Source organism: Strix uralensis, chromosome Z, assembly GCF_047716275.1.
Source record: "Strix uralensis isolate ZFMK-TIS-50842 chromosome Z, bStrUra1, whole genome shotgun sequence".
Taxonomy (NCBI): domain Eukaryota; kingdom Metazoa; phylum Chordata; class Aves; order Strigiformes; family Strigidae; genus Strix; species Strix uralensis.
Window position 1 is genome coordinate 93,151,834 of NC_134012.1, and position 20,964 is coordinate 93,172,797.

Here is a 20,964-nt window from a genome sequence, read left to right on the forward strand (position 1 = left end):
ATGCTCAGCCACACGACCCTATGACATCAAAATGGTGGTCTTCTGACAGCAGAGTCAGAGAAACAAACCACTACTATATATTAAAAATGGCTTCTCAAGCTCTGTACTCCTCCTGCTCAACTGGTAGTTTCCAGGGTTGCGATCTTCAGCCCCATAAAATACAATATTCCTAATAATGTGCCAGAAGTGACTTAACCATAGTCCTGGCAAGCAGCTGTTTTCGCTCCAGTCATCTGGTTACACTCATCAGCTCATAAAACAAAATATCCCAAGTGCCCAATATGGTGTGTGAGGTCTATTTCTTTTGTTTATCATCCATAATATCCCCACATAGTCTCCCAAGAAAGCACAGTCCATTGAGGACAGAACCAGGGTAGTTTTCCTGCCAAGACCTGATCAGCACTGGATCCAGAGCTAAAACACTGACATATGGCAATTCACTTAAAGCACTGTTGAAACAATGCCTCCCAAGCAAATAGGCTAAAGAAATGGACAGCAGTCGAAACATATATCTCTAGAGACTTCTTTAAAAAACTGGATGAGTTTTATCCAATTTCTGGGGAGAGAAGGAAGGGATTTATGTAATTTCTCAGGGCTTCCAAGTAACAGGACAAATCAGCAACCACCTTTCCCTGTTCCTAACATCATGCTGTTTCATAACTGGTCTGCCCTAGCTGCCAGTGAATGCAGATGTTAATTTATGTAACATACTGAGATGTTCTTGTTGCACCTTTTATAAATCTGATCTGGGGGGGCTTCCAGGAGATCACCTTGCTTGGATTTCCTGCCCTGAAAGCCACAGGGCTGGGGCAGACCTGATCCCCTGCTGCAGAGAACAGGATTTGGTAATCCTCTTGAGGAATGGTGTTGTGTACCTAGTTTTTCAATCAGGCCTCACAGGAGGTGAACGCTGTGTCAGAAACGCTATCTACCTCCCTAAAGTCCTCCAGCTTCTTCTCTGTTATGCAGCTTGAAGTAATATACCTTTCCTCCCACACTGGTTCTGCTGGATTCACCTCCCCGCCTCTCCCACGGTCAGGTTCAAGATGGGCAGATCCTGTGCTCCTGGGGATCAGAGATGGCAGGCTCGCCTAACACTGAGGGAGGACATTACGAGTAGAATGGCAAGAAGGACCCTTGTGGATGCGCACGCCTGCACGTCTACTTTTGCGTCAAAAAAAGATACGGTAGAAGCGATGAGAAAGACTTACAGAATAGCCAGGAACCACCACCACAGTTCCCACTGAGATTTACATGCAGAGTTCCTAAATTGTCTGGCAGCCTAAGACAGTCCACAACAGGAAAGCACCAGATTGCTTGAGAGGTTTTTTATGATTTTATCACAGAAAAATAAATCTTTGCAGACAAAGTGCATTAAGGAGAAACAACAAATTTCCCACACAGAGTTGTAGAATATCAAAGCTCCAGCAACGTGATGGGCAGGGATCACCTACAGCCAGCCCGGGGCAGTTCAGGCCCTGCTAACAAGCCAATTAGAGGAACAGGTAAAATGACCCCCTTCACTTGGTTTGGCCTGTTGAGGTGCTGAGCTCTGGGACCTCCAGCTCCCCCTAACAGAACACAATTTTCTGTTTTTTGAAAACCAAAACAATGATGTGAGTGACTTATTTCTTTTCTGGTTGAGGCAAAATGTGGTTCAGACGTTGTCACTGCAGATATCAGAGTGCCTCCTAGCAATATTTTAGTATAACACTTACTTTTAAAAACTACTTGTGGAGGGGAGCAGGGCAGTTGACAGCCTGATTTTAGGAGTGGGAACAGGTTCATAGGACAATATACAGTTATTAGCACTGGTGTTCCAATGACCTGGTAACTCTGTCTCTACTCCCTGTTCTATTGCTTGCCTTACTTTCTTGGGGAAAAGATAACATCTTGGTAGGTCTAAATATCAGGAAAGGTGAAAAAATTAACCGGTATTTTAAAAAATATTTTGATCTGCTTGAAAGTTTTGGGGAAGCAATGCTACCCATGTAAACACTTGACCACCATATACCTTCAATATTTTTGCGAATGTGCTGATTTCCAATAAAATATTCAGGATTAATTTCAGGTTTTGTTTCCTGAGTGTAGGATTTAACAGCTCTTTCCACCTCTACAGAAAGACTTGGAAAAAATCTCTTCTGCTCTCCTACTGTCTTACTGCACTGTCTCCTGTCATGAAGCCCACCTTCCCCTGCAAAGCCTCATGGCAGCTAATGGACACTCAGCAAGCTGATGTAAGATTTTAAAACTTCCATCACAGTATCCAGTGAAATACTAGCACAAGCCAGGCACAGCCCAATTGAACAAACACAGCTGATGGAGACAAAAAAAAGCATATTGCCAGCATTATTAGTATATCATTCTAATCATTCATAATTTTAAAAAGGTTGATTTTAAGAGTTTCTGAATACCACAGATTTTCTCTCAGCAGAAATACCTTTTCATTGCAAAACTGAAATAGAACTGGAATAATTGCCTCTAGAAAAAGCGTAAAAAAAAATAATCTTAAGAATAGAGCTTTTATGTGGTGATTCTCAATGGGAAGAGGGGGATTTTTTTTTTGGAAAAAGAATGTAATTTTGGGAATAGTTTGACCAGTTTTCCCTACATCACACAAAACGCCCTGCCAATACTTTCATTACCAAAGAGTAGAGGAAAGTTAAAAATACAGACTGTGACAAGATCTTGTTAAAATCTCAACTACGGAGGAATGATTACGTGCATAAGTATTGCCACCTAGTGGCTATGAAAAAAAAAACAGTGATAAGAGTAAACATTAGGTACACATAAACTTGCATTTAAATTCAAGCAGGATGAGTTTGAGGAAAAGTGAGGTACAAGTTCATCCTGGAAGGGCCTTGTGACGTGCTGAGTGCTTTACACTTAATCAGCACTGCAGGACATACTGCAATTGTGTGGACTGTATTAGATATCAGACTTTATCCCCAAAGCTCAAGAGAAAAAAGGAAAAAGGAAATAGTTATCTTTTAATTAGAGAAGGGAGATTTCAGGATTTGTCAATGCAGCTGGAACCAAAAGCAAAGAAACAGATAGCTAAGTCCTTCACCATGAGGAGCCCAGCTCAACTGTATCTCCTTAATTTTCACCATTTACTTCCACAATTAGTCCATCACTGGGGTGGTGGGGAGTGACATCTTTGGAGCGAAGTGCTTTGGCTACAGCATTTCAAAGTTTGGCTTTACAAGAACAGCTCAATTTTGAAACAAACCCAATTTGGTTTGGAGGAGTAGCAGCACCTGAAAATGAGAGCAATGCTGTGTTCAGGAGAAGCAGTCCTCTCCACTCAACCGAAGAATGAATGTCACTCTGCTGCTCCCAGACCTGAGCTGGCTCACAGCCAGGGTGCGTCAGACTTTCCAGCCCAGTTAATTTGATACCTAAATAACAGCTACAGGAATTCAGGTATCAGTTCACATGAAGCTGAAAAAACGGACATTTCTGCCTCAGCACAGTTGCTGGCTAGCATACAAGTTTCAGTAAACAACACAGGTTTACATCGCATACATTCTGACCCTGATTTATAAATTCTTGATAAATATCACTAATTGGGATAGGATGTTACCAAAATTAGTGCAAGATTTTTCCCTACTGTTTACAGAAAACTGTAAATGGCAAGGCATCATCAAAGGAGAAGTTATTTTATGTAGTGGTAACAAGCGCAGTCTCTGGGAGGATGCACACTAGGGCATAGCCAGGGTTGGAGCAGAGGGAGGATGATTCACTCAGCTCCATCCTCTGACATGCCCCTTTCCAAAGGCCAGTCAGCTTCTGCTGTCCCTTCCCTACATATGAGTGATTCCTAGAAATCAGTTTATTCCCCCATGGTCATGGGACTGATAAAAACATGTATATTTAAAAAGGGAACCAGAAATGGCATCTCTGCCCACCAGCGTCATACGACAGTATTCAGGAACCCTCTGGTCATGCAGTCCAATGCAGTGGGGCCAGCTAATGTGGAGTGAAGGAAGCATGAGTCCTTCGTAGTCTTCTAGAACAAGCAGTGGGACATGCCACCGCCAAAAGATTGGGCCAGTTAGCCAAAGAGGAGGTAGAAGGAGGGGCAATGAGAAAAGGAAGTGAATAGCTGAGACTGAAAAGAGGAATAGATAACTGGAACAAACTGGGTGGCTCAGGGGTATTCTTCAGCTTGAGGCCTTTACCTTTAATGGTCATGAGTAATAAAGAGCTTCTCTATTTTGTTTGAAAGGGAGAGGGAAAATGGTTTCAGACCTGTGTCAGAACAATGTTTGTTCTCCTGAGTCACCAGTGTTGCTGCCTACTACAGTCATGTGGTTTCTTCTTAGAGTTGTCATTCTGAATACATGCACACTGATTAAGTTACTCTAAAAGATCAGGTGCATGTGATAGCCTAGAAGACAGAGTAATACCTGATTAAAAAAACCCAAAAGATCTGTTTAGGCTCCACTGTGCATCAAACTTGGTAGCAGTCTGTCTCACAAACAAACACAAGGTAGGCATTGGATTTGACATTCTCCATGGGCTGCTGTACATTCAGACTGACCTCACTGCAGTATCATCAGGAAAATACTCACTTGCTCCCATGAAATGATTGCATGGCGTTCAGCTGGCTCCTTTTCCACAAACGTCACCTCAGCAACTCCTGGAGAAGTCTCTAAAAGGAAAAGAGGAGCATGTTTGCAGCTGGCATGAGTAACAGCAACACTGTGAGCCAGACAATTTTGCAAGTTAACCTCACTGACAGCTGGGGAGAAGGCATTAATGACTGCAAGCATTGTGCTGGTGACTGAGCAGTCACTTTCTTTTGTCTGTAACTGTACTCAGCATGTCTTGACATGAGGATGCCTAGTGCTGCACATGATGCCATCCTTTGATGGTTTTTATAGATACATATACACACACATTTTGTATTCAAGGTGTGAACTTTTGCAGAGGATTCATGGAAAAATCAACCATGGGTTCCTGGTCAAACTCTAAAAGAGAGATGAATCTTTCTTTGTAAGCATGCCCTGTGGTTTCTGTTGGGTAGGATATACTCAGCTTGACACAAGGTTGTGTACAGTGTTGCTGTGAATTGCTCACAACCATACTCCACAAAGACAGGCACACTTCAGTGCTGGATTCAGTGGGTATGATCAGATGCAGAATCTGAACCTGCTGAAGGGATCTGCATGAACAAACATCAGTTCTCTGGAATCACAGCTGGACACATGCAAATTTGTTACAAGCACTAGGCTCCTAATTTATAAAAATAATCTAAATATTTTATGGGAAAGAATGCTATATAAATGCAAGATACTAATCTACATGGTGCTATCCTTGCAGGTGTGCCACGGCAGAACAGTCTCCCTTTGCACTTATTATTTTATAATGTTTTACTTCATCTACAGCCAACTGAAACAGTTCCCACTGACTTCACTCACTTTGGATCAGGTCCAGAAAGACTACTAACTTGTTGTTGTGGGAATTGCAAGCCCAGCACACAGGGGCGTGGAATAGAAGTGATCACTATGCAGGGCTTTCAAGACCGGCTCTGCTGTGAAAGTATTGGCTCCCAAAGCAGTCACACATATTATAATTGCTTTCTGGTAAAACATACACAGTGCACTAGACAGGAAAGGCAGGCACTAGAGAGATTTTGTTTTTTTATCTCCAGCGCTGGGCTTTTAATTCTAGCAGTAGCGTTGTCCTTGTCTGTTCTGTTGGTAGAAGAGCAGTACTCAGTTTCAGGAAGTCTAAACTTCATTTTAATTGGAAGTATTGATTGGTACATTGTCAGATACTTTAAAACACAAAACATAGCACCAGGAAACCAAGCTCCAAGTTAAAGACAGAAAAAAGTAAAAAAATGAGATCATGGTAGGTCACCTAGCTAATCTGTATGGCCAAGGGGGGACCCCAACATACAGAAAACTCTGACGTTTCACCAAGTTTCACTTCCAATAGGTGGGTGCAAGGCAGGGGGATGTGTCTCTTGCTCAATTATAAGCTGTCCACATGTATTCTGCTTCTAAAGAAGTGTGCGGAATCAATGATCTAACCGGACTTTTCCATCTAAGCTATGCAAGCCTTATGACAAGAGATTATAATAACAGAGTAATTGTTATTTCTGTGATCAAAGAAAATGGCAGGGATGTTTAATTCATCATGCACAACGGCTTGGCTGGGATGATGGAAGATTAAATATCATATCAGTCAAAGATGATGTCTAGGAATAAGAGAACTGAAACTTCTAAAGAGGTCTGAACCAAATCCAAGATCAAAAGAAAGAAAAATTCTGTCTCAAAAGCCTGAATGTTATACTAAAAATATCCTGCGGGTAAACTGAAGGCCATGTTTAACAGATTTGTGTAGGTATGGACAGGAGCTCCATTAAACATTAATTAGCAACAGAAGTTGCCATGGGTTGCTTCTTCTTCCACATGGAAGAAATAAAGAAGCCACCTACTTTAAGACAAAAGATACAGGATAAAGCTTAACTAGGTCAGGTGACTCCTTTCTATTAACTATTCTGAATCAAGATCACAGTAAACTGTCCTATTTCTAGGACATTTCATCTGGAAGCTTCCAAAAATGCTTTGCACTATTAATCAGAAAGAGTCAATGTAATGATGTGACACAGTACTGCTAATACTGCCTATAAGTTGGATAAACTCTCAGCATCTTTTTTAAATGTCTGAAAAGTTACTAGTGAAGCATGGTCCTGCTCTGGGTAGACCAGAACAGCTAACACCTCCCATTCAGATTTAGTTGTGGGCAATCAACCTTCCTGGAATTTGCTATTAGTCACAGAACTTCAGCAAAATTAATCATACTGGCAATGGGAAAGATGTTTGTCTTTTTTTCTCAAATTATAACTTCCATAATGCTTGTGAGAAATCTCCCACCTTGTAGGGACTTCCACAGAGACTACAAGTTAAAAAAACCAAAACAACCCCTTCACCCCCCCCAGCCTCATATATAGAATTTGCTTAAAGAAGGGTTTTTGAAATGGTGCCATGAACATTTGTTCATAAAGGTACTAGAAAATTGGGCCTCAATCTCCCATTATACTGTATGTGCAAAATTTTCCTGCTTAAAAGGAGTATGTTGAGTTTCATTAAAAGATCATTTCTATCTCCTGAAAAAAATGTTTCACAAACTCAACAAAGTTAAAAGCCTATTACTGCTTTTGTGTTATGGTAGCCAGAAAAGTATCTACTGGTTTCATGAAACTTCCCAAAAGATTTAAAATAAGATAGCTTCTAGTGCTGCAAACTACTGAGTGAGGCATCTTTCTGAATGAGAAATCCTTCTTTATTTGAAAGAAACAAACACTGAACAGATTGATAACGTTTCCCAATTAGTTCAGCAATTCCAATTAATATGGTGGCACAATTTACATGATTTGGTCTACTCCACTGGGAAAAAATGTGCAAAATACCCAGGAGTGGAGAGACAGAGAAAAGAACCAAAGTAAATCATCACTGCAATGGACTGGGGTGCGTATTAATATATTGCACAATACAGGTTGTCAGAGATACAGACAGAAAAACAAAAAAACCCAAACACAAATGAGGCAACACCTTCCTGTGAAAGGGATGCTACAGGACTTTCAGAGTCAAACCTGCATTGTCATGCCCTGCTAGTGTAAATAACACACCTACCCAAAACAGTTTATATGTCAACGTTACTTCTGGATGTAGTAACACCATGCAGATCTCATATATCTGAGCCCGGGTGGTGAAAATGTGGGAAGGGCTAGTAATTTTTTTAAAAAGGGCTACTTCAAATAAGCATTTGCCATCATGATCAGTAGTTTGGCCTCTTTAATGCTCTCACAGAGTAGAGTGAAGTTATCCTGACCTCTCAACTGGAAAATGAAAAATACAAACCAAAAAAAGCCCAAGAAGTCCAATAATAAGTCAGTAGAGAAGGCTGAACAGAGAGTGCAGATGAAGTCCTGTCCTCACTGAAGCCCACAGCATGAATTTTGCCCTGATCTTTTAATCTCGTCTGTCTGAGCAGCTATCTAAAAACATGTGCAATTAACGATACACTTGGGTTACCAATGAAATTCACAGTCCTGCAATACAGCAGTTGGGTGAGGTAACCACAGCAGTCACTTCTGGCTTTAAAATTCATAGGAAGAAGTTCTGGAACTGCAGTTTGTAATGTTGTCATATGCAAAGCTTGGGATAGAAGTATTGGTACATGGATTCTGTGCCCCAGGTTGCTGCCAGGTGAAAGGTCTGATGCTAAAATGCTTTATACGTGCAAATACTTTCACCAGTTCTTGTGATTCTAGTGCCATTAGTAAAGGTTAGTCTGAGAAGCCTTACTTTCAGATCTTGGCTGTCTTGCACTCCTGCTGAACTTCAAAGGGAACTCCTGGGATGCAAGAAAGGTCAAGATCTGAGCAAAAACCAGAGATGGCAAGCTGGGCATGTTGTGGAAAAAGTCCCATGGTATGGGAATAAGCTGCAGGGTGACTACTTATGGGGAGCTGATCCTGAGCAGATTCACAGATTAGTCTTCTGCCAGAACACTGCACCTCACTGTACTGCTTCCATTGGGCACGCTATCTGCTGACCCCACATTACAACAGAGGCCAAGAATTATGCATGATTTGGAATAAAACACCACCTTCTGTCTTTGATTTTTTTGAAACCGCAGGGCTCTCTTAAGTCGAGAGATTCAGGACATCTGCCACTGATTCAAACACTAGAAACAGGGGTGTTGTGTGTGTGTAGAAGCAGCACAGCTATGTGATTCCGGAGGACGAATCCTCGGCAACCGTGTGACTGGGGTCCCACCAGCAGCACCGTGGCTCCCAGCGCTGCAGGCACCCAGACCTCACACCCCGGGGCTGCCCGGCGGCTCTCGGCCACAGGGCCGACACGGGCAGCCACAGCCGGGCCCTGCCCTGCCAGGCCCAGCCCCACCGCTGCTGCAAGGGCCTCGGAGCGGGGACCTCGGGGCTGGGGCCTACAGGGCCGCCCCGGGGACCCCCACCCTGAGCGCTGAGGGAGGCGCCTCTTCCCGCCGCGGGGCGGTTTCCATGACAACCGAGTGACACCCCCACGCCCCCGCCTTACCCCCCTCAGGCCCAACGGGTTGTCGCACAGCGCTACTCACCCAGTATCCGTGTGACCCCCAGGGTGAGCTTGTCCAGGTAGGGCTTGATGCTGGCGGAACGCTTCTCCTCCATCCTTCACAGGCTCCCCTCACAGTCAACGCGGGCGAGGCCGATGGGGGCGTGTGCGTGTGTGTCGGGTGTGTGTGGGGGGGGGGGCACGGACGGGCACACACACACACACCCCCCACACACCCCTTTTGTCCTTCCTCCCACCCCGTAGCGGCGGCTACGCCGCGAGGCGCGCTGGGAGCCGTAGTTCCCCTGGCCGGTGCCTCGGTCAGGCTGTGGCGGGCGGGAAGCGTGAGGCGGCCCGAGGGGAGCGGCCGTTCGGCGGGAGCCCGGCGGACTGCGGCTCCCAGCCTGCCCCGCTCCCCCGGCAGCGGCGGGGCCAGGCCGGCGCGGGCAGCCAATGGGCGGCGAGCGGCGGGGGGGCGGCGGGGGGCACGCTGGGAGTGGCGGTTGTTTCAAGATGGCGGAGGTGGCTGCCGGGCCGGGCGGAGGCGCTTACTGGAGTCCGGACAGTATCCTTCCGTAGTGGCGGCGGCGGCTCGGGGTGGGCGGGCCGCGGCGGGGCCTCCGCCCCGGGGTTGTGCCGTGGCGGGGGTGGGGGCCCGGGGGGAGCGGACGGGCGGGAGGGAGGGTGCTGAGTTGAGGCAGAGCGGGGAGGTGGAGGGGGGCGGCTTGTCAGGACAGGCGACGGGGGCGTGCGCGTTGGGGTCTGGGTGTAGAGAAGGCCGTGGGACGGGTGGGGTTTTGTGGCCGTGGGGCGGGAGGTCTGGGGGCTCCGCTTGCGAGTGTGGGGGAGCTCGGCCTGGGGAGAGAGGTTGGGCAGGGGCCTGTGTGCGGGGAGCGGAGAGTTAAGTGGGGTTTGAAAGTAAAGGTGGCCTGCAAGAAGAGAGGGGCTTGGGTGGCCACTCTCTGTGTGATCTGGCTGCGAAGTCCCGGGGGAGGTAAATATGTAGAAAATGTGGGAATTGGGTTCAGGTTATGGAAACTTGCAAGGGGATCAACAGTGAGAAACCGAGGTTAGTGGCTGAACAGTCAGCAAGAAAAAGAAGCGTCTTTGGTGAATGGTGCCTGTGCTTGAGTACAAGCATGACATTTAGGGTAAGCCTAATGGAGGCTGGAGTGCTCGATCTGTGAGGGACGAGAGGGAGGCTGTGGTGGCTTTGTCTGCAGAAGACATGCAGGCTCCAGTTGTGGGAGACTACATGGGGCTGGACATGTAGATGGAGTAGGTGGTGGTTGTGGTGTTGGGGATTCAGCCTGTGAAAGCCTGGCTAAAGAGAGGTGTGCTTGCATGGTTCTGAGAACCACAAGGAGTTGGCATTGATGTTGGGGCTCATGTGGCTGAGTTGGAAGCCCAGCTACGTGAAGACAGGAACTGTCAGTCTGGCCTGGCAGAAATTTAGGAGCTGACAGTTTAGGGCAGGTATGAGGGACTTGAGCTATTGCTGTTGCTCACACTGAAAGTGGGATTCCAGCATCAGCTAGAAGTGAAAAGAATAGTATGTGTCAGTGCTCCTGTATTTATGTGTGATTGCACACCCACTGGAAAACAATGCACAAATGAAATGGGCCAACTGTCCAATTGACTGTTTAGGGAACACATTGTTATGATTTCCTATTTGTGTAAAAAAAAAAGAAAAAATTTCCTACAGCTTGCTCTGTGATGTGAGAGGGTGAAGGTTGGTAGTTACCCGCTTTATTGCCACACCGTCACTACTCTGTTCAGTTGTGGAAGTGTTGATGCAGTTGCAATGACAGTGTATTTATATCAATTAACTCCTGGGGTGATGGGTTGTTTCTGATCACTACATGTCCTGGTTTCAGCTGGGATAGAGGTAACTTCTCTTCTTAGTAGCTAGAATAGTGCTGTGTTTCAGATTCAGTATGGGATTTACTATGAGAAGAATGTTGATAATATACTGATGTTTTTAGTTACTGCTAAGAAATCAAGGAATTCTTGGAGTTCAAGATTGTAAGGGCAATGAGGAGGGTGCACAGCAAGCTCTCTACCCTGGACTGCAGGAGAGCAGACTTTGGCCTCTTCATGGATCTGTGTGGGAGGGTAACATGGGATAAAGCCTCAGAGGGATGAGAGGCCTAAGAAAGCTGGCTGATATTCAAGGATCACCTCCTCCAAGCTCATGAGTGTTGCATCCTGACAAAGAGGAAGTCAGGCAAAATTGCTAGGAGGCCTGCATGGATGAACAAGGAGCTCCTGGACAAACTCAAAAGGAAGCCTAGAGAGAGTGGAAGCAAGGACAGGTAGCCTGGGAGGAATACAGAGAAGTTGTCAGAGCAGCCAGGTTAGGGAGGCCAAAATCCTGATAGAATTAAATCTGACCAGGGCTGTCAAGGGCAACAAGAAAAGATTCTGTAGGTATGTGGTGATAAAAAGAAGACTAGGGAAAATGTGTGCTCTCTCCAGAAGCAAATGGGAGACCTGGTTACCCAGGATATGGAGAAGACTGAGGTATTCAGTGAAATTTTTGCCTCAGTCTTCACCAAGAAGGGCTCCAGCCACACCACCCAAGTCACAGAAAGCAAAGGTGGGAACTGGGAGAATGAAGAACCGCCCACTGTAGGAGAAGATCAGGTTCGAGACCATCTATGGAACCTGAAGGTGCACAAGTCTATGGGACCCGATGAGATGCATCCGAGGGTCCTGAGTGAACTGGCGGGTGAAGTGGCTAAGCCAATACCCGTCATATTTGAGAAGTCGTGGCAGACTATGAAAGTTCCTCCTGAATGGAAAAGGGGAAACGTAACCCCCATTTTTAAAAAGAGAAAAAAAGGAAGACCCAGGGAAGTACAGGCCATTCAGTCTCACCTCTGTGCCCGGCAAGATCATGGAGTGGATCCTCCTGGAAACTCTGCTAGGGCACAGGGTAAATAATGAGATGATTGGTGACAGCCAGTGTGGCTTCACTAAGGGCAAATCTGCCTGACAAATTTGGTGGCTTTCTACAACAGGGTTACAGCACTGGTGGATAAGGGAAGAGCAACTGATGTCATCTCCCTGCACTTGTGCAAAGCATCTGACACTGTCCCACATGACATCCTTGTCTCTGAATTGGAGAGACATGGATCTGACGTATGGACCACTCGGTGGATAAGGAATTGGCTGGATGGTCGCACTCAAAGAGCTGCGGTCAACAGGTCGATGTCCAAGTGGAGAGCAGTGACGAGTGGTGTTCCTCAGGGGTTGGTGTTGGGGCTGGCGCTGTTTAACATCTTTGCTGGGGACATGGGACAGTGGGATTGAGTGCACCCTCAGCAAGTTTGCCAATGACACCGAGCTGTGTGGTGCGGTCAACACACTGGAGGGAAGGGATGTGCCATCCAGAGGGACCTGGACAGGCTGGAGAGGTGGGTCTGTGCAAACCTCATGAGGTTCAACAAGGCCAAGTGCAAGGTCCTGCACATGGGTCGGGGCAACCCCAAGCACAAATACAGGCTGGGTGATGAGTGGGTTGAGAGCAGCCCTGCGGAGAAGGACCTGGGGGTATTAGTGGATGGAAAACTGACTGTGAACCAGCAATGTGCACTCACAGCCCAGAAAGCCAACCACATCCTGGGCTGCTCCAAGAGAAGAGTGGCCAGCAGGTCAAGGGAGGGGATTCTCCCCCTCTCTTCTGCTCTCGTGGGACCCCCACTGCAGTGCTGTGTCCAGCTCTGGGGCTCTCAGTGTAAGAAGGACACGGACCTGCTTGAGCGGGTCCAGAGGAGGCCACGGAGATGATCAGGAGTCTGGAGCACCTCCCCTGTGAGGACAGGTTGAGAGAGTTGGGGGTGTTCAGCCTGGAGAAGGCTTCAGGGAGACCTTATAGTGGCCTTCCAGTACTTAAAGGGGGCTACAGGAAAGCTGGGGAGGGACTCTTTAACAGGGGGTGTAGGGATAGGAGAAGGAGTAATGGTTTTAAAGTGAAAGAGGGTAGATTTAGATTAGATGTAAGGAAGAAATTCTTCCCTGTGAGGGTGGTGAGACACTGTGACAGGTTTCCCAGAGAAGCTGTGGCTGCCCCCTCCCTGGCAGTGTTCAAGGCCAGGTTGGACGGGGCTTTGAGCAACCTGTCTCATGGAAGGTGTCCCTGCCCATGGTAGGGGGGTTGGAACTGGATGATCTTTAGGGTCCCTCCCAACCCAAACCTTTCTATGATTCTGTGACTTTCCAACTTCCCATGTCCTGCCCGTGTGCAGGTGCAGAAGAAGCTGGGAAAGAGCACAGTCAGAACAACGCACCCAAACTGGCCATCGAAATATCCCATATCATATAACATCATGCTCAGTGTATAGATGAGGTTTGGCTGGGAAGCTGACTCTCTCACTTCCAGGATTGTGGTTTCAGGATCTTCTCTGGGAATGGGCTGGGCATTGATCCGTGGGTGGTGAGCAATCGCACTGTGCATTGCTCGTTTTTATTTTCTATTATTTTTATTTTTATTTTATTTCAATTATGAAATTGTTTTTATCTCATCCTATGAGTCGCGTAGTTGTACTGCTACAATTGTCTCCCTCTCTAGGCCAGGGGAAGGTGAGTGAGCGGCGATGTGGTGTTTGGCTGCTGGCTGGGTTTAAACCATGACATTAAATGTGGTTTCTTGAGCCCAGCAGTGTCCTCATGCATCATGATATTCCAAGGAATGAGGCTCTTCCTGACAACCATTTCCATTTTGCATGTTTTTGCAAGTAGGTAGTGTTGCCTCTGATCTTGGAAAAGTTTAAATACCCAGAAAAGCCTATGGCACAAGAACAAATAATTATGAATGCTTTCAAAAAGGGTGGGGGTGGGAAATGCGGGAGATTTGGTAATGTTGGTTTAATAGCTTTGGAAAACTGAATGTGTCTCTATAATTGCTGAATAGATAAAACATAGCAAGGCAAATGCACTGTTGCTTGCTGTAGGGGAGCCATACAGCTTCACAAGACGTTCAGATTCTCTGATGCCTGTGTGACTGTCTCTGCTCTTGCCTTGAACACTAATTGTGGTGGGACAAGGTTTATAATGCGTATAGTCACCTTAGTGGGAGTCCTGAGAGGCACGTGGCAGTGGCTTAATGTTAAATGATTGATGCTGGTAGTGTCCTCAGTCTTTCACTCTGAGACAAGGATGTTGGACCTGTTTATGAATCAGCTCCTGAGTCACTGCAATTTTCAGTCCAGCTGATTAAGGTAAGCTGGTCTGAATTTGGTTTATTCTAATTACGCTAGGCCGCAAGCCTTCATGGGAGAGTGGTCCTGATAGCTCCAGGAGTAACAGCAACAGCTTTGACTAATTTTTTCACCTTGCTCCTAGGTATCTATCCACAACAGTGCCAATACTGGAGGCGAACTTCAAAAGCCAAATGTTTAGGCAAATCAGTTTTATTTTCTATAGCTGTGTATTTACACACAGATTAACCATACATCAGTTGAGAAAGCAGTTGCCAGTGCTGAAGTTTGTTGTTTCCTGTAGTAGTACGAGTTGAAGATGTCCTGAAGCTCTCAGTGTCCTGAAGATTGCTGTTGTAGTTGTGCTGACACAGCTGTTTGGGCTGGGCTGTGATCCAGGCTTGGACTTTTGATCTACCTTGGTGCTTTTTGAAAGGAGAGGTCAGAGTGCTTTACTTTCAGAGCTTGTCCAGCTTCCTCACCCTTTACTTTCAGAGCTTGTCCAGCTTCCTCACCTGGTTCATGGCAGGACCCCGTCATGTGTTGTGACACCTAGAGATAGCAGGCTGCAGCTTACTAGTGAGAACAAAAGTGCTTTCAGCATTTGTAGAGAGAGATGACTTGACAGTAGTACTAAGTGAACATACTCTCAAACTGCTGTGAGACTGATGAGTGATAATTGTTTACAAGTGATAAATTGGATCAACAAGATCACAAGTGAGCCAGTGATCAAACCCTTCCAGTGTGCCAAGTACCAGTTGTGTGATGGATAGTGGGTATCGATTGAATCTGAAATTGCTGTCCACAGGAGGAAGCTTCTAGACTGTTGCTAGTTTTCTCCACTGTGTGGTAATTTATTAAATTAAGTTTTTGAGATGGTACTATCAAAATCAAATTTCAGTGAAGGCAAGAGTTTGGATAGGTTAATTGAGATATTTTCACAATTTGACTTTATTGTATGAAGACAGCTGCAAAACCTTAAATGTGTTTATCTGTAAATAGTACAAAAATTAGGTAATTGAGTTAAGTTGCCAACCTTAGAAGGTTGAGGAAAATAAAGGGGTATAAACAAAAGATAGCGGAGCAGAATTGTGTGCCCTGTGTTTTTCACTTTAGTATCATGTTAGTTACTTACGTGGGAATAAAAATCTTTACGTTCAGCCAAATGAAACTGTTGCTTTAAGGAAGACACTATAGTTTACACCCTTCCCTGAATTGTGTTGAGTCCTATTTTTAATGACTTCTAGGAGGCGAATTCAGTGACTGCTAACATAGCACAAATAATATGGTGCCTGTTCCTTTGTAATTTTTAAGTGTTTTCTGCAGTCAAGTAATTTAATAATTAAAGTTCTAGGTTATTTGAAAGTTCTTGAAACTTATTAAAGAAAATCAGTCCTCAGGCTTTCATCTGCTACTCATGTGATGATCAGATGAGAATGACCAATTTCCTTTGAAACCTTTTGCATTTATCCTTACTTATGTTTCTTAGAATATATTGTACAAAATGTATTTCATCGCAGTATGGATATATGGTATTTTGGAATTTCATCCCTACATATCAAGAGGTTCCTTATATAATCATAACCTGCTCTAATTTAAATAAATATTATTACTTCATTATCTTAGTAATTGCACTTGTAACTGGGGCTGGTCCCTGGGATCTTTTGTGAAGGTGACCTCTAAGATAATCTTTACAGGCTGAAAGTTAATGCACAGTGAACGAGGAGTAATGCTTTTTGTTTTAGTAATCTGTGTGTTGTTTGTTTTTTCTAGTCAAGTTTTACTGCTTTTGGTGTTCCCGAGGGGTTGCCAGTTTGTTTTCTTATCAACAGTCTTTTAAAATCAAGAGCTAAAATATTTATTTTTATAGTTCTCTTTAAAGGGCCAAGCTTGCTCTGTTTTTGTTTATCACCTTTAACAAAGCCACATGCAGTTTCTGACGAAGAACGGCTGATGGTATCTGTTTCAGGTATGACCTTCCAATAGCTGTAAACAAAGTGTTTTTTTGTGAATGCTAAACTTTGCAATGTCTTTTCAGGTACGTGGCTTGTGTATGTAAGTGTGTAAGGTACAGAGTCATCACAAGTTGTAATGGGACATACAGGATTATAGCAGAGGATTTATGCTCTGCTGCTTAGATAAGCATACGGTATAAAAATGAACAGTTTCAGGGGAGCTGTTCCTATTGCAGGTACAGGATAGTTTTATCCAATCTATGAGGTGAGTTACATTTTTTACATGGTCTCCAAAGAATGTTGAAGCATGAGAGATGGTCAGGTCTTTTGTAAGTTTTGAAGAGAACAATTAAAATGAAGACTCACTGTGTAAAGAAAAATAAAATTTTTTCTTATAGTTCTCTTGAGCTTGATTGACTGAGTGCATGCTTGTGTACATCCCTGGAGATAAGATGGGTGTTCTTAGTCCCCCTTCAGAATTTTCTAATTGTTTTCAAACACAGCTTTTACAGTGTTACCAGGTCCTGAAAACATACCTGGAGATGATTAACTCTGGTAAAATTGTGTATATGTCGAGCAGTTATAAATTTTTGAGGAATCCTCCTCCCTAGGTTTGGACTAGCATGGTTGCCTTTCAAAACTACTGGCCAAACAGCTCTATTAAAAATCTCAGCGTGTGTTTTGTAGCTAGCATAGTTCAAGGCAGGTGATGTCGGATCGTTATAGGCTGTGCCCTGGAAAGAAAGCAGTGATCCTAAATGATGGAAACGGATTCACTCTGGGAAATATTTTTCCACTTCTGTGGAACAGAATTTCAGAAACATTGTTTTCCCTCGTGTACAGGCATGGAGATGTTAAAGCGTATAATTCAGTTCTTCCATTTGAATTGCTGGTACACTTCTGAAATTCATTACCCAAATAAATGTAATTTATCTGCTAGTAAAATCAGTATTTTTTGTTCAACACTTTTTGCACCAGGATTTTCAGTGCTTTCATGTTACCATTGGCAGCGGTGAGCTAATTTTAATATGTCAGGAAGTTTTTTACACATGATCTGTGGAGTGTGTTCTGCAGTGTTACCTTATTCAACTGCCTGGTCCTGAAAGGAACATTAGCCTGAGCAATCAGTAGGTTGGCTGTATAACAGAAAAAAGTTTTATTATATGAGTGGTACTCTTAACAGCATTACTGCTGCTTGGTTCCCCATTGTCTTGGAGTGGCAAAGCAGAGGCTCAATTTTCTGCTTTTGCATCTTAAACAAACATGGGTTTTTGCACTGAACCACATTCAGAAGACAACATGTATGTTTCAGAATTTGCTTTGATGTTCGTTGTGGCTGGGTGCACTTCAGTGCTGTGCACCTCTTTTTCTGCAGATATGTTCTTCTTAATAAAAGTTTGTATGGCGTGAGAGGCTGGGGGGAACTGCAGACGTATACCTACCTGAAATGCTCATTCTTTTCAAAAAGAGCTGCTAAGGCATGGATGCTTCTGTGAAAGTCCTGTTGTAGGAGGCAAGAGAAGGGTCCCTGTTGGCTTTATAATCTGTTGACTTTATAATCTGTGTGTTCTGCTTGTCTTTCATTTACAGGAGTGTCTACAAAAGGAAATTTAAGAACAAGCTATTTGCCAAAATGTCAGAAAAGTAAAACAGAGCTAAAGGTGCCTGTAGCTGTGACTTCTGTTTCTGTGGATCCCGTTAGAAGCACAAGAGATCTGACAGGGCAGCAGGTCAGTAAAGGCAATTTTTTCTTGCTCTTAAGACTGCACATAGTAGAAAAATGGCAGAAAATCGTAAGATCGAAAAGTTTTAAATAGTTTTAAAATCCTATTATTTTTTCAATCTCTGACACTTTTTGCCCACTTACATGGTGGCTTGCTGGCAAAAATTACCTTTCTACTGAGATCACTTGCCCACCTACAGAGAACAAAGACTGAATGTACTAATTTATGTAAGTGATGTGTAACTGGGGCTACGTAAAACAGATTATTTCTATGTGTGTACGTGTACAGAGAGAGTGAGTGTAGGTTTGAGTAGCCCCTAATCCATATATAACTAGTGAAACATGCAAAAAGTTGTGTTTCAGTCTATTCAGTTTTATTGCTGTAGACATACCACTTAGAAACAAGACTTGTAAAATTATTTTGAGAGACCTTTTTTGCTGTGGCTGTTCATGTTAGCAGGGTAAAATCACTTTCTCTTTTTGATAGTAAAAATGCATCTGAGTAGTAAGAGTAACTGTCAGTTGACATTATCTTTGGCTCTGCTTTGAATTGTCTGGCCTACTCCTGTGACAATAGGTGACGCTTTTCCTACAGTTTATTGCATTAGAAATTTCAAAGCAGGGGGTTTTCCTTTGGAAGGTTATTCTGTATTGTGATAGGTATTGTGATATTCAGAAATCTGTTGAGAGATGCCATTTTTCTAACGTAATTTGTATAGTACAGTGACTATGTCAGTCATTTGAGTACTGTTAAGTCTCTTGCCTAGTAGTCATCCTGAGCAAGCCTATAAGTCACTACAGTTTTGTATCCTCCCACTTACAGGCAAGATCTAAAACTTGTGACTGAATCACTGTTGTATTATCGTGCAGTTAAATCTTGTTCATCTGGGCTAAGATGTCCTTCTCTGTGTCTTCTGTGTGCTGAGTAAATGTTGTGTGCCTCACATGTACATTCAAAACTCTGATGTGAACACAGATCACTCATGTCTCACTGCTTTGACAGTGTCATTGTCCTTCAAATCCTTCAGCATGACACTCTAATAACCGGTATTCATTTTTAGGGCCCCTCCTGGACTCGTTCCTTTCCATTTCTCTGTTTATCAGTACTTGCTTTTAGGAGGCTGGTATGTACCTACACTTTGCAAATGATGCAGTTAAGTGATATACAGAGAAATTTCACAAATAGCCCCCATTATGCAGAATCTTTATGTAGAAGCATCTCTTCTTAAGTATCTACAAGCCCACTGCCTCATAGATGCCTTCATATGTCACATTAAAAACTTAAAAATGAAATCTAATTTAAAAAATAAGTGTTGTTTGCATTACTTGTTGTCTAGAGATTTTTTTACTTCTATTTCCCTGTGAGAGCTGATGGGGTAGAAATGGTCTTTGTTTTTTTCATATAATGCCTAATATGCAAAATCTTAATTGGAGACTCAAACGTGCTTTTACAAAATTGACAATAAAATGTGTTCAAAGCTTTTTCTCTTTCTTTTTTAACCTTCTGTTTTTCTCTTACCTTGCCAAATCCTCATGGAAACTCTGTACTCTAACTTTGAAGATAAGCTCTGAATTACTTGAAACAAACAGAACAAATACATTTTACTTGTTACAGAAGAAGAAGGTTTCACAAAGTTCTTTTGCAAGGAGTTTTCATCGCCAACACAACTAATTTTCTTCAAGGTGTTGTGTGCATGTCTAGGGGGAGCTGATCACTTTAATATACTTGTACTGTTGTATAAGTTACACTATTGTACTGGTAGGTAGCTCACCATTATGATTTATGATAATCTTCTTTTGAGGAGAATGGATTGAGTTTTGCTCTAATGTGAATCTTGGCAGAACTGATCTACCTTTTATTCGTTCAGATAGACTAGAGGAAGACTGCAAAAAGGTTTTGTTAGCTCTGGAGCTTTTCTGGCACTTTTAATAAATCAGTGGTTTGCTATACTGGTCTTGACGAAATTTCCCATCTTCCTACTTTCCGTTTGACAGAAGTTCTCCGCTTCTCTCATGCAAATTCTTATCTGCCAAGGTGTGGTTTATAAATTGAGAGAATCTTCCATTTATGTAGTACATTTCATCCAGAAAATACTGAATTATGAAACTGTGTTCTACTCTGAGCTATGTAGAAAGGACAGAAATCTGGAGAAAGGAGATGATACAGTCTTGGCCTCTATCTCATTTGTCATCTTGTTTTGATGGTGGAGCTGTTGCTGTGCATAATTCTACAGCTTCATTTTGACATGCGTATTGGTACAAGCATGCCTTGGAGATTTTTTGTGTGCTGTCTATCCATACCTGTGGGTGATACAAAAAAGCAGAGTAATACTTCAGATTTTCCTCTTCATCCCACAAATGTTTGTCTGACAGTATGTACATAGGTTTGGGTAATAGCTTGTGGTGCCTTCTGTTAAAATCTCCTTCACTAATGTGATCAAGCTTCTGCCTCTTTTTTGAGTGAAAAATGTAACTTTTTACTTTTCTTAAAGAAGTTTTCATCATCTAACTGCTAAAAAAACCCCCGATTTTCAGACATTTTTAGCGTGGAATATGGAAATCCTTCAACCATATGTTTAGTTGAAGTTAAATTCAGTTAAGTTAAAGACATTTTCTCTTCATTTGTGTGACTGTAAATAGCATATTTGGGAAGGAAACTGCGAAATCAAATGTCCCCTTGCAAAGCCCTGAAGTCTAATTTGCCTCGTGAAACTTTTTTTTTTTCCCCTGAAGTTAAAATAAGAGTGTATTGAAGGTTCAGGTGGGTATAACATAAGTCTGTATAAAATTATCACCTCTTTCAAAAGCGATATAGTCCTTTAATTGTTTCAAACCACTGTTCAGGAAGCAATTAGCTAAGGATGAAAGAGGGCACTTCCTCTCTGGTGTGTAGATCAGCTGCTGTTACTGCTAATGAGGGGAGAGGAGCCCAGTGTTTGCTTTGTATGGGCAGAGGTTATTCTGTGCTGTGTTAACTTGGCCAAACTGCAAGGCATTTGGTAACATCT

At 43.6% G+C, this 20,964-nt stretch overlaps 2 protein-coding genes across 6 annotated transcripts in view; one reads left to right on the forward strand and one right to left on the reverse strand.

Annotated features, from left to right (window-relative positions):
• The window catches only part of TPGS2 (tubulin polyglutamylase complex subunit 2), a 21,082-nt gene extending 11,760 nt beyond the window's left edge, over positions 1-9,322 (reverse strand). For all 4 annotated transcript variants that reach the window (XR_012626965.1, XM_074855075.1, XM_074855074.1 and 1 more), the window contains exons 1-2: positions 9,121-9,322; positions 4,578-4,657 (exon numbers count right to left, since the gene is read on the reverse strand). Coding sequence is in view for 3 of the 4 variants with exons in the window: in XM_074855075.1 (XP_074711176.1) it covers positions 4,578-4,657; positions 9,121-9,193 (153 nt within the window). In the remaining variant the exon portion in view is untranslated. The remainder of the gene's footprint in view (positions 1-4,577; positions 4,658-9,120) is intronic.
• Positions 9,323-9,466: 144 nt separating this feature from the next.
• KIAA1328 (KIAA1328 ortholog) overlaps positions 9,467-20,964 on the forward strand; it is a 175,102-nt gene continuing 163,604 nt past the window's right edge. For both annotated transcript variants that reach the window (XM_074855072.1, XM_074855073.1), the window contains exons 1-3: positions 9,467-9,642; positions 16,212-16,247; positions 17,824-17,963. In XM_074855072.1, the coding sequence (XP_074711173.1) occupies positions 9,531-9,642; positions 16,212-16,247; positions 17,824-17,963 (288 nt within the window). In that variant the 5' untranslated portion in view covers positions 9,467-9,530. The remainder of the gene's footprint in view (positions 9,643-16,211; positions 16,248-17,823; positions 17,964-20,964) is intronic.